Below are 14,156 nucleotides of genomic sequence, written 5' to 3'. Positions count from 1 at the left end.
AAAAAAAGAATAGTATGAAAATCGATAAATTAAAATTATTAGTCAAGTTTGTATAAGAAACTTTATCAATTTTAGGTTACACGAAATCAACTGGGTCAACTTGTTGTTAAATAAAAATACGACTAAGTAATAATTTATTACATAAATTCAATAATATTTTATTATTTTTAATATCATTCATTCATTCAAAAAACCATCCAGCAGGCTTATTCACCATCTTTGACTTAAACTAGTTGACATATTATATTCTATGTACAAATGTCATCCAGTTCTTACTAGTGGATATCACACAGTAGGTGAATGACATTAGTCAATTAATTCGATGTTTAATAGGTTGATAATATAAACCAAAATAGTGAATAGGCCAGCTGAACTTTGATTCTAAGATACGGATGTTGTAATATTCACGCGATAAGTCACCCAGAAATTGCAAAGAGGTTAAAAATATGTCATGATAATAATATAAAGCTATCAATACCACACCATATGCAACATTCTGAAATTATATACATGCTCGGCGGATTGATAACCTTTTTAACCTGATGAAAAACAGATTTAGAAATAAAGAATTTGGACTCTATCTCTGTTTTTGGTGCGGAATAACAAAACAGTTTTTTCGTTTTCTAGATGTTTCAACCCAATTCTGGTAAGCTCTATTATTCTTATGAATAAAAATAAAAAGATATTTTGTAAAGGAGAAAGCTGTAATTTCTTCAGATGTAAATATATTTATTAATTTATTATCATACCGTGATACAAGTCATTAAATTTAGAATAGCGGACGCCCGCGACGTGTAAAAATCAGTTTTTTACAAATCCCGCAAGAACCAGAAGGATTTTAAAAAAAAAGTTGATTATATTATAGTATCGTGTGAGCACTTGAACACAGTTATTTTGAAATCACAGACATACACTTCTAAATTTATTTATATGCATTGATGTTCCAGTATTATAAGAGTTATATATAATGTAAATTTCCAACAGTTAGCTAATTTAATAATGATATTTCCACATTTGCTGCCAATATAGCATTATATTAGGCCGCCCGACGTCAAGTCTTATTAATGAAGTTTCAGTTCGATCACAAATTCGCTACAGACTAATTGATTCCGTCACATACCCTTATTACACAGAGTTGATAGTGTTATAAATAATTTGCGTGAACTAATTTTTGTATACATTCATGAGAAGAGAATGAAAGAAAACTCTAAACTCGACTGTTATATATTTTAATTGACGAAAACAAGGAGAGAAGGATAATCAATTCGACGCATATGTTTAATACGCATTACTTTTTACTGAGTGGTCTGATTCTGATAATTCTTTTTGTATTACTACAGGTATACTTCGAAGTTGACCCTTTAAATAAAAGTTTCTACCCTAAGGGTGGGAAGGTTGGGGCAATATATTCACACATTCACAGAGTTTAATGTTGCCAACATTTGCGATTATAGAAGTCGTTACCGAAAAAAACACATGAAAGAAAAACCAATGTCTAAGAAACGAAAATCTTAATGTACGCCCTGCATGAATAGTCCAACGGCTTAGGAAGAAAATGTAAATGACATTTTTCACTTTAATTAAAAAAAAAACGATTCCGACGAATTTATTACCTCTTCCTTTTTTTGAACTCGGTTAAAAAGATAGTAAACTGTCAATACAACCACTGAAAGTTAATATCTGGGCGTATACATCTCATAACGTAGGTCAGTACGTTATGTGATGTCTTTTTTTATATTTTTTTATAAAAATAATAATAATTTGTTTACGATTATATATTTCATACACGTGACAAAAGTGGTTAATGCCCGTACCTCAAACACTTTCATCGTAAAAAGCTTTCAAGACGTTCTCCTATTTTAAGGCAAATTGAGTTTTCCGGTTCGATAGAACGTGTTGCCCAAATTTTGCCTTAATAGATAGCAACTTTAAACATATTGCTGGCTGTATTGTTTATTGTTGCAACGATCAAAATTATCCTCGTTATTTATAATATTTCATTCATCGTTATCAGCCTATTAAACGGCCCATCGACCAGGCCTCCTTCCTTATAAGAGAGAAGATACGGAGCTTTGTCCCACTACGCTGTTCCAATGTGGGTTGGCGAGATTAACTCCTTAACAGCCACATTATATGTCCAAACCAAGCTGACATTTTACTCTGCAACTATTTAGTAACTGGCACCAGTTCCAGACGGAGAACTTAGGTCCAAAACGCTGCTTCAGTACAGTTACTACTAAACCATAGAAAAACATACATACATAAAACCTCCTCCTTTTTAGAAGTCGGTCAAAAAGGAAAAAAAATGCAGCTAAATAACCGAGCATTAGCCCTCATTCGCACGAGAGTATTTTTAACGGACGTTAAAAAAGGGTTCAAACATAGTATGAAGTTAAAGGGAGGTTTATTTCCACCGCCCAAAATTGAAAATGCAACACTGCCCGAAAAAAAGCATCGCGTAACGTTTTATCGTGTGAACATATACTCTTAATAGTAGATTACAAGGGGCTAAAAAGACCCATTATATACGAGGTATTTTTTTACGCTAAATAGAAACCGAGTTTATAGTGGGTTTAGCCCCACGTGTTACACTCTGTTTTTCACTGCGATTGCGAGAAAATAAAATACTTTAGTACAATATTCAATGATTTATTTAAATTGAAAATTAAATGTACAAAGTCTACAATTTTGAATATTAAGGGTGATGCTTTTACCCGGTAACATAATTTCCGACTACTGTGAAGATGAAAAATGAGTATGTGAGGTAAACGTGGGAGATAATAGTTTAAAAAACTCCTTTCGTAAGTGAATCCATTCGTTGTTGTTTTGTCCACTTTACCTAGGTAGGTATTTAAGTAAATACGTCTAGACTTTGATGGTAATAGATTAAAATTTCATCTATCTCCAAATTAGGATCACCATTCTCACTAGGTGAAGACAACAATAACAATTAATGTTGAAAAATATGTAACATCTTAAATTGCATCATCCTCGCCGTCAAGCGCTAATTGAAGTTACTAGCCGACACCCCGCTGTTTCGCACGCGTAGTTCCCGTTTAAATGAGTATAAAATATAGCCTATGACACTCGTAAATAATGTGGCTTTCTACTGGTAAAAGAAATCTCGAAATCACTTCAGTAGTTCCAGAGATTTCTTACGAACTTTACCTCTCTATACATAACAAAAATAATAAAAATTAAAAGATAGATATAACTTCCAATCCAACTATTTCAACGAAATTCGCGTTATACGAGTAAATTAATGTTAGTGTGATTTTTTTCTTGCAAGCCATTTTGATAATCTTTAAAGACACGCAAAAAATCAGCAGCGTTTATCTTCCGAGTTCTTGGAAACGGATGTTTAATAAAATCAAGGACGTCTAGAATCGGTGTTCCCACAATCCGATTCTTTTATCACTTTTTTTCGTTGCATAAATAGTTTGTTTACATTTTGCGGCGTCCTTTTCTAACAAATAAAATGTACCTATACGGCGTCTGGTACTAGTTTAATCTTAGTATAATAAACACTCCGCTTCTTTGAAACCAAAGAGCTGTATCAGGAGTAGGTATACAGTAATAGACTTCTTTCAAGCTAGCACTAAATGTTTCCATTTTGGTTATCCATCAAGCGTTATTTCGTCAGCGAATGTCACTAATTATTTAACTAAGGACTCTACATAACACAGAGACTTTTTTGGGGTTTAATTCAAATTAATTTATATAAATATAATTGAAGTGTCTGTTTGTAGTTTTAAATGAACAGCTTTTCACTAAATTTTTATTTAGAAAGTGTAGTCACCATAAATGTATGAAACTTAGAATCTGTATAGATTTCCTAGGACAAGTATTTTATATAATTTATTTCACAGTGGGCTAAAAATCTATTATTAATTTTTTTGTCTGTCTGACTGTTTGTTCCAGCTACGAATGGACCGATTTTAACTGATCATTCGGCAGATAGCTGATATTTTAAGGAGTAACATGGACTTTAAACATTACAACATGAGCCGCATATGACCTCTGCCTGCGATTCCGGAGGGCGTAGGTTCGAATCCGGGGCATGTACTTCCAATTATTCAGTTATGTGCATTTATTATTATTATATATATATTTAAGAAATAAAATATCACTCGTGTCTCAAATATCCTGAGGAAATCTGCATACCTGATAATTTTATTAACTGTCTAAGTGTGTGAAGTGCCAATCCGTATTAGGCCAGCGTGGTGGACTATTAGCCTAACTCTCATTCTGAGAGGAGACTCGTGCTCAGCAATGTGCCGAATATGGGTTGATAACGAACATGGACTTTATTTTCTCCTCGCATTCCGACGGGAACTTAAAATAGGCGGGTGAAGCCGTGGGCGTCCGCCAATCTATACTAATATTATAAAGCTGAAGAGTTTGTTTGTTTGAACGCGCTAATCTCAGGAATTACTGGTCCGATTTGAAGAATCCTTTCATTGATAGATAGCCCATTTATCGAGGAAGGCTATAGGCTATACGTTATCCCGGTGTTCCCACGGGAACGGGAACCACGCGGGTGAATCCGCGCGGCGTCAGCTAGTGTAATATAAAGTAACCTATATCACCGACTTGAGTCAACGTTACTTTATCATCGCGGTACATTGTTGACGCAACCATGATACACCATCCACAAACTAATTTAATGATAACAAAAAGAGAACCTGGCTAAGTTTGTTCTAGGCTTGTCAGACTACGCACTTGGAATCATTTTTCAGTGTACCCGTTTACGCACATGTGCCGTAAAGTAAAGTAAAATGAACACGTGCCGTAATATAATATAAAACCTCCGCCATAAACGAACGGTACTTTTTTTTTTTCTTGGCAAAGAGTTTTTATGTCAGAAAAGTGCTTAACATTTGATGAATAAAATTAACTTTGTGAGATAAAATATAATAAAAAAATCATTTAATTCTTTAATTTTAATAACTTTGACAATAAATGTCAACCATTTATTTGTATCAGAAACACAAAAATATTAATTTACTATATTAGTAATACTGGCTGTTTTTGGTGCATTTGTCTAAAAAAACAAACGCTGCGCACTTCGTTATCTGTGCAAAAATGACAAGCGTATCAAAATGTCATCATAAGGAAAACAGGCGAAGATGCAAATTAATTTTCAGAAAGTGTGTTCAAAGTGTGTTTCCTCGCAAATGCGTTATAAAACGTCGTATGACATACGTGCGCTTTGATAATTACAGCCTGTTTCCTTACTATAGCTCTTGCCTTTGGCTTGAGCTGCAATATCACTTCGGCTGTAATTTTCAACTTACCGCTCTTCTATCATAATTTACTATTACATGAGTCTCAAATTAAACCGGTTTAGAAACTAATAACTATTAAAATATAAGAAAATAAGAAGAAATGAGAAAAACAACAAACGTTTTACACGCTAACTGCAGTTTTTACTACGGTATAAATATAATTTGCAACAAATTATCGAGTTCGCAAAAATAGTAATCCCAAAAATCGTCATCAACCCATATTCGGCTCACTGCTTAGCTCGAGTCTCCTCTCAGAATGAGAAGGGTTAGGCCAATAGTCCACCACGCCGGCCCAATGCGGATTGGCAGACTTCACACACGCAGACAATGAAGATAATTTTCTGGTATGCAGGTTTCCTCACGATGTTTTCCTTCACCGATTGAGACACGTGATATTTAATTTCTTAAAATGCACACAACTGAAAAGTTGGAGGTGCATGCCCCGGACCGGATTCGAACCCACACCCTCCGGAATCGGAGGCAGAGGTCATATCCACTAGGCTATCACTGCTCTCAATCCCAAAAATAATATTACTTTATTTAATTGATTGAACGTTCACCATTGGAAAAAGAAATGTAGGAAGACAAATCAGACGGTGGGCTGATGATATCATTCAGACAGGCGGAAACGAATGGATGAAATCTGGCAAAGACAGGGAGTTGTGGAAGAAGATGGAGGAGGCCTTTTCCCTTTCAGGGTCCATATTTAATAAGAACTTACTAATATTACTAACATAATTTAAGAAAACTTGCTAACTAACTAACAACTTTTGAAATGTAATTTAGAAATGTAAATGTAAATATGGAATAAACGGCTTATTTATTTATTTATTATTTTAATTGATTTTCATTTAAACTTGTAAATGAATATACCTACTAACATTATAAAGAGGTAAAGTTTGTAATATTGTAGGGAAATCTCTGGATTTACTGAACCAATTTTGAAAATTCTTTTACCACAAGACAGCCACGTTAATTGTGATATGTCTTAGGATATATTTTATCCCCGTATTTTCACGAGAACGGGAACTATGCGGGTGAAACTGCGGGGCGTCAACTAGTATATCTACAACCAAGAGACCTTTTATGTGAATGTAACAAATGATTTTATTAAAGCTTTTCGATTGTAAACGACGACGTAATTTAATTGCCTATTTGCAGCAATGCTTTGAGCTGACAACGTATAATATTGCTTTGGTAAACCTACAAAATAATTATATCTAATTTCGCTTGCATACGCTTATTGATACGTGTGTTAATAATGTGTGCATAGGAATTTTGCTTAATTTCATATTAATATTGTGTGCAACTAAAACTCGTATTGATTACTCTGCAAACTCTTAGTCAGGTTTTACTTTGCAAAGTTTTTCAATTTATAAGACTCTACGGTAATACAAGAAGGAATTTATTTATAGAGTATTACGGCAAACCAAGGTGATATGGATTCTTTTCAAGACATCGTATACTAACTTATACTTAGATGGAGGAATAGACAAATGTTATAACACTAAAAAATCACATCCAAGACTTTAACCGTGAGCTATATAAGTTTGAACTGTGTTCAGCGTCAGTCCTTTGCAGAACCGGCTCCACACTGTTGTTTATTTTGGATATGTGAAAAAAGTTTAGCCATACAAAAATTTTTGGTCAATTTCCGATGAGAAATTTTTAGTTACTACGCGTTAAGTTACTATTGGTATATACAACAATATTAATAATATATATATTTGTAAAAAGTTTTCATGTTTTCAGTATTGTTAGAAAAGTTGATGCATTCGCAAAATGGCAATTTTTAAACACTTACCTTGGCGGTGAGAGCGGCCAAGACGAGCAGGAGGGCCGTTGGGACCCTCATGATGTTCTTTCGATTAAGTTGATGGTGTAAAGTAAAGTCCGACCGACGGCACACGCGGAGGCACCAACCGTGCCTCGCAAGCGTCGAACCGCGAATGGTTTTGAATCGCGGCACTCACTCGCTACAACTTTTCGTCCCAACTTTATAAGTGCACGCAGCTTTACATCTTGCATCGGGTCAGCCGGGCATGCGCTTTGTTGCTGGTGCTGGCATATGCTTTGGACCTTTTGTATAAACAACATTTCTTCAAACAACTCTCTTTAACAGTTAGTACGTACCTAAATAATTTGTTTATAAACTTCAAGTTACATTGTAGAGCTGAGAGCTGGTATTGCAATTATATTTAACCATACGAGTACTTAATACACATATAATATGTACGTTAAGTGAACTTTATTTATAGAAGTTTAAGAGATTAATTAGTAATATTTCTTAATACTTGAAAATTGTTATAATTACAACGAAAATACTTTGCAATTCATTTATTTTAGGTAAACTTAAAATAAAAACATACTTTTGAAACCACAAGTTTGACATTTTACAGACTTTTTACCAGTTCTTATAATGACTAGCGTTTATTCTATCTTTGCGTGCAAAATCATTTAGTCCCATTATCTGTCCCACATATTCATCTGTGTAGATAATCGATGTGTTTCCTTATAAAGTAAAATCCCAGAGCGATTTGACACAGCTTATTTTCACAAGAAAAGATCTGCCTGTTGAGTGGAGACTTGCTCTGGACAAGTACCATGTGAAAAAGGTAACTAACATTTTCTAAGACAGTTTAAAGCTCTACTAAAATAATCCTTACGGCAGTTGACGCTGCAAGGTGAGGTTCTCTATTCGTCTGAATGTTTTTTTTTTTGTATGTTACGCGATTAGTCGAAAACGCCTGGACTGATTTGGATAATTGTTTTTTTTTTGTTTGAAAGGATGTACTCCTGAGGTGGTTCCATTGTCACCATGTCATGTATGTCTGTCTGTTGAATGGCTTATTTTCCCTTTCCTCTCACCTTTCTAGTTGAATTCCCACAGTACTGGGTCTATAAACGTTTTTTATTAAGCATATATTATAGCGTGTTCAATTCCTTTTCCCTTTACATCTCTTCGTGAATCAAGGAATTGAATGATTTGATATAATCAATGAATGCTTTATAGAATGAACTCTGGTATACGCTACATTACTAGTAGCTTTTATGGAAAACTGCCGGCTCAATGGGTTACTGATCGTCTAATATTATTTCGATCCACTGTAACAAAATCTTTGCAAATATGTATTGGACATAAGATAATAATAATAATATTTTAATTAGTAATTTCCGATTTCGTGTTTGTCGCTAATCTCTAAAACGGCTGAACCGATATCAATGGGGCATTCACTGAAATATAGAAGAGGTTTGTGATCACCTAATTATAGGTTACTTTATGTCCCTAACTTATCTTACTATAACAACCAAAGCCAAAGAGACAGACATACAGACGAAAAACTAAGTGATCCCATAAGCCCTCATTCGCACGAGAGTTTTTTTACTGAAGGTAAAAAAGCGTTCAAATACAATAAATGCATTCCCAAGTATATGAGTATGTTCAAACGACAGCGTTTTTACAAGACGCTCTTTTTCGAGTGTTGCATTTTCAATTTTGGGCGTTGGAAATAGACTTTCATTCAAATTCATACTATATTTGAACACTTTTTTAACGTGCGTTAAAAAAGTTCTCGTGCGAATCAGGGCTAAGTGATTTTTTTATTATTAGAAGTTGAAGTTACAAGGATTGCACGCGGACGAAATCGTGGGCGTTTGCTAGTTTTATATAAAACTACGAATGTCATTATATTTATTAGGTCATCGTTTCGCAATATCTACTATACATATTTGTCCAAGCAGCTAAAAATAAATGCTTATGCAAACTGTTTTGATTTATTTTTATTTATACATAATAATTGTTAAAAATCAAACTCTGTCTGTCTGTTCGTGATAAATTCAACTGAAATATAATGTTAAAAATGTCACTGAAAATGTCAAGCCTTGTGGGAGTTTTCATCGAATTCCTGCATAATTCCATTGATATATCATAGCATAGTAGAATATTCCGCTTTTAAAGAACAATCCCACGCGGGCAAAGTCACGGCCGCCTTCTAGTTAAATAATAATTATTCGATTATTTATCGCGCGTTTTCTGTTTGCGCATTATATTTACTTGGGTAAATGACTAGCCGAAGCCACGGTCAGAGGCTCTATATATGAACCCCCCGGCCGAAGGCCGGTGTATGTTAAAGCGCGGCCGCAGGCCGCGCGTTTTTATTTTCGCATTATATTTACTTGGATAAAATGACCAGCTGAAGCGACGGTCAGAGGCTCTATATAAGAACCCTCCGGCCGAAGGTCGGTGTATAGTAAAGCGCGGCCGTAGGTCGCGCGTTTTTTGTTTTCGCATTATATTTACTTGGTTAAAATGACCAGCCGAAGACACGGCCCGAGGCTCTATATAAGAACCCCCGGCCGAAGGCCGGTGTATGATAAAGCGCGGCCGAAGGCCGCGCGTTTTTTTTTTCGCATTATATTTACTATAAAATGACCAGATGAATCCACGGTCAGAGGCTCTATATAAGAACCCCCGGCCGAAGGCTGGTGTATGGTAATTTTAAGGTTTTTGTTCGCGTATTTTATTTACTTGGCGCGTTTTTGGTCGCGTGATATATTTACTTGGATAAAAGGACCAGCCAAAGCCACCGTTGAGGAGTTTCCTTAACTGTCCTTAGTTGTTTTCATCATCAGACCCTTAATAACAGTCACAACATATCTAGGTGGAAAGTTCTCATCAATACAAATTAGTCAAGCCCAATCACAAGGTAGCTATTGTAAACCGTTGAGGAGTTCCCTTAACAGTCCTTCGTCTTCATCATTAGACCCTTAATAACAGTCACAACACATCTAGGTGGAAAGTTCTCATCAATACAAATTTATCAAGCCCAAACACAAGGTAACTACTGTAAACCGTTGATGTGTTCCCTTGTCAGTAATTCGGCTCCATCATCAGATCCACTCCAGACCTTCAGTAAATTGTAGTGCATTTAAATACTTTATGAAAAATTAAGGAAACGCACTGGCCGCCCCTACAATTTTCAATAGTTCCTATCGATTTCTCCAGGATTTCATCATCAGATCCTGGTTTCCTTATCATGGTACCACCCTCGGAACATTTCCTTTCCAACCAAAAAAGAATTATCCAAATTGGTCTATAAATGACGAAGTTATGCGCGAACACACATAAAATATATATATATATATATATATATATATATATATATATATACGGTCGAATTGAGAAACCTCCTCCTTTTTTTGAAGTCGGTTAAAAAATTCTTGTTGTTGTAAAATGAAGGCTAACGGCCACGAGGTAGATCTTCAACACGGGCGAATCACAGATGCCCGAACCTTTTACAGTGCCGTCCAAATAAATGGCCAGCGATCGGACTCGATGAAGGAGCATTGTTTATCGAAAGATGACTGGTGGTCACGATCCTCAGTCATGAGGGACCGACCGGAAAAAGAGATTTTGACTGGACTGGATTTTTTATTAAGATAAAAATGTTTACCTAAGTTACCAAACACCAGTCTAAAAGCTTGCCTTTAGTCTTTCTAAGGTTAGTTTAATGATTTCTATGGCGCCGTTGACAGTGCTGTGATTCTCAACAGAGGTCCTGGATTTAATTCCCAGTTTAGGTTGTTTTTTTATTCAGAAAGAATACAATAAGGAACTTAAGATAACTTATACTGATACGAGTCACTGTCCAAATCATGGCAAGAATACTGGCTGCATTTCCGCGCTGGACAGCCAGGCTGATCCTTTGCGCAAAAAATGAGCCAGCTCTTCTGTCACCGGTTGAGTCAACTAGCTGCGGTGAAATAATTCGGTGAAATTTTTTGGCACTGCAAATCCATAAAGTTGCCTATCTTGCCTTTGTAGTTACATATTTGTATGTATTGGGCCCATGGCCCAAGGGTCTCCACGGCAAAAGGCACAAATATGTAACTCTCAGTCAGAGAGGCATTATTTGTGCCACTTACCGGATTCAGCTTTTTCTGCTGCAGCTCCCGGTCTTGATTCTGTCTCTCTGATATGACACGGTGCTAATATTGTCGCATGTAGCGTTCCACATCAGGGCTCGCCCCATTTTCCAGGGAACCAGCGTCAATCATCTCATGCCATCTCATGCCACAATCCATCATCTCTCATGCCATCATCCCGACTTATTCCTGATGGCTCGATTAGCGCAGGAATATTTATAGTGGCAAGAGCCCTTTTTATTATACTTTTATTAGTTTGGGTTACATTATGATTTGAAGTGTATTTTCTAAATAGACACAAGTCTTATATTTTGGTATTGACCAAGGCTAGTTACCACCCTACCGACGCAGATGTGCCGACTAGTGATTTGACGTTCTGGTACGATGCTGTGTAGAACCTCTTCTAAGTTAGCCCGCTTCTTAGACAGCAAAGTCATTTAAAAAAAATATTGGGTAACTACTTTTTCAGTCAATCTGTATTTAGGCCAAGTTCGCTATAAGATAGGTAAATTCAATGATTATCCTAATCTATAGATATGTAACGTGCCTACAAAATCACCGCAAAAAGTGATCCGATTTTAGCGACTCTACTGAGCGCACAGATCCACTATTTTGTGTTTACTTACAAAATATATTTATGTATATAAAGTTTTAACACTTCATATACACACAGCTCGACCTTGTAGACAATATTTAGGTATTATGTGTTTGAATAACTTTCATTGTTTAATAGGCGACTAAATGAAATTAAGACCATTATGCACATTTGTACGCCTCAGTTTTAATGTGCTAGAGCCCTATCTCTAGTGTAAAATATCATTGAGTAAGTACCGATGACCTCATTTAATTGATCTTGTTTACAACAAATCGACCTATTTTCAGGGGCCCTATTATTTTTTTAATAACTTATACCTACGGATGATTTATTGATATAAATAATTATTTTCCAAGTCTGTGGTTTTCAATTAAGGGATAGTAAAATCGTGAAAAAACTTACAATAACAAAATTGCTAAGTCTCTTTCTTGATCAATACATAAATAACTATTATAAAACTGTACTGTCCGAGTAACAAAAATGAAAACATTTCAAATTATTTATATAAAATTCTTTTTATTTTGTATAAAAAGTTGCAATTTACAATATTCTAAGCGGCTTCGCCTTTTGGCCTCAAACCTATATTTAAAAATTTAATTTCTTTTTTAATTAATTAAAAATGAGCTATTTTCATAACTTTTCACCTTAACCGGGTGATTCTTTTAACGACAAATCACGTACCTAATCATAATGTAGACTAGAGTGACCTAATTATTTATTTAATAACTAAAAGAATTTTCTTACTGAAGCGGCAAAAATAGTCGAATTGCTTATTTTTTTTTAAATTCAAGCAGTTCTTAATTCAAAATAATTTATTAAGAAAGTCAACACATTTGTTTAAGTTAAGATATGTTCACGATTCAACTATAGTTATCCCCTTAAGTTGGAAGGCCTAGTTCATATTTTTAGCACCGTGCATAATCTTGCATACCAACGGAAACTAGGCTGTAAGAAAAGTATTGCGTCTCTTTCTTTCGTCTTCCTTCACAGTCGAGCCTCAGCCCCGCAAAGTTCCATGACCCCTCTCTTGCGCTTATCGCGGGCACAGCTCAAAACGAAAAGGAAACAAGAGGACATCGGTGTTTTTAATAATCAATCTTAACCCTCCCACTTAGCACAGTAAATGGATTTTTTAATAAAATCGTGATTCAAATGATGATAAAATTTATTTACCTACTCGTCGCACCCAATTCCTTTATAGCGACAAGCAAGACACGTAATTTAAATTTATTTATACTTAGTAGGTAGGTAGTAGATTGCTTGTAAAAATCCAATCTAGATTTCGTCAATTACAATAAGGAACTTAAGATCACTTATACTAATACGAGCAACTGTCCAAATCATGCCCACGTGGAATGGTGGCAAGAATACTGGCTGCATTTCCGCGCTGGACAGCCAGGCTGATCCTTTGCGCAAAAAATGAGCCAGCCCTTCTGTCAGCAGTCGAGGCAACTGAATCTAACGTCACCCGGACGTGGGTTTTCTAAACCCCCCGGTGACGCCGTAGTGGTCCCACATGGAGCCATCGGCACTTACTCAACACGAAAAAAAAAAAACTAGCCGCGGTGAAATAATATTTATACTTAGTATGTAGGTAGTAGGTTGCTTGTAAAAATCTAGATTTGGTCATTTACACAAATTTCCTGTACATTCAGGAATTTCTAATTTAAATTGGTTTAGTCTTATTCGGATCTGTCCCAACTACAATAATTGTTTAGATGACAACTCACAACAACAACAATTCTGCTAAATTACCCCACAACCTAATATAATATTTTTGTATCTAAGTTGCATTTAACTTGCGAAAATAATTCTGTCTGTTTCTATGTTTGCCAGTTACCTTTTCACTTCTATATTGCTAAACCTATTTTGATCAATTTATAGAAATTAATTGGACCTTAGAGCAGAACATAGGCTACTTTTTTCTACTGACTTCAAAAAGGAGGATTAAGTTTAAAATGTAAAATTTTATAAGGTTTAAAATGGGGATGAAAACTTTAAATTGACTTTTTCGCGGACGAAGTCGCGGGCATCAGCTGATGCATAAATACGCACTTGTAAATAAGTTTTTCCTTCCCATAAGTGAATTTCAACTAAAACTCTGCTTAGTCATATACGAATCATTGTGATTATTTATTAATAGCGTGTTAGTATTAAAGTCGGCCATTGACTATCAAGTAATCTCACGATCTTGCAGCGCTATCGGCTTGATGGTCGCGATGTGCATGACGGCTCGACTCCATACAAAAAATACATTTTTATTCAGTCGTACCGTTTGTTGGAACCGTAAGAGAAACCTACCGTTTTATTTATTTTTAACATGAACAAAATCTGAAGATTTAAATATT

At 35.3% G+C, this 14,156-nt stretch overlaps 1 protein-coding gene across 5 annotated transcripts in view; it reads right to left on the bottom strand.

The window, feature by feature from the left end:
- The window catches only part of LOC112042894 (basement membrane-specific heparan sulfate proteoglycan core protein), a 202,891-nt gene extending 195,640 nt beyond the window's left edge, over window positions 1-7,251 (bottom strand). For all 5 annotated transcript variants that reach the window (XM_052890521.1, XM_052890525.1, XM_052890523.1 and 2 more), the window contains exon 1: window positions 7,093-7,251. In XM_052890521.1, the coding sequence (XP_052746481.1) occupies window positions 7,093-7,143 (51 nt within the window). In that variant the 5' untranslated portion in view covers window positions 7,144-7,251. The remainder of the gene's footprint in view (window positions 1-7,092) is intronic.
- Between the last annotated feature and the right edge of the window lie 6,905 nt (window positions 7,252-14,156).

Source organism: Bicyclus anynana, chromosome Z (genome assembly GCF_947172395.1).
Source record: "Bicyclus anynana chromosome Z, ilBicAnyn1.1, whole genome shotgun sequence".
NCBI lineage: Eukaryota > Metazoa > Arthropoda > Insecta > Lepidoptera > Nymphalidae > Bicyclus > Bicyclus anynana.
The sequence above is the reverse complement of the archived record's forward strand: the minus strand, read 5'-3'. Positions and strand labels throughout refer to the sequence as shown.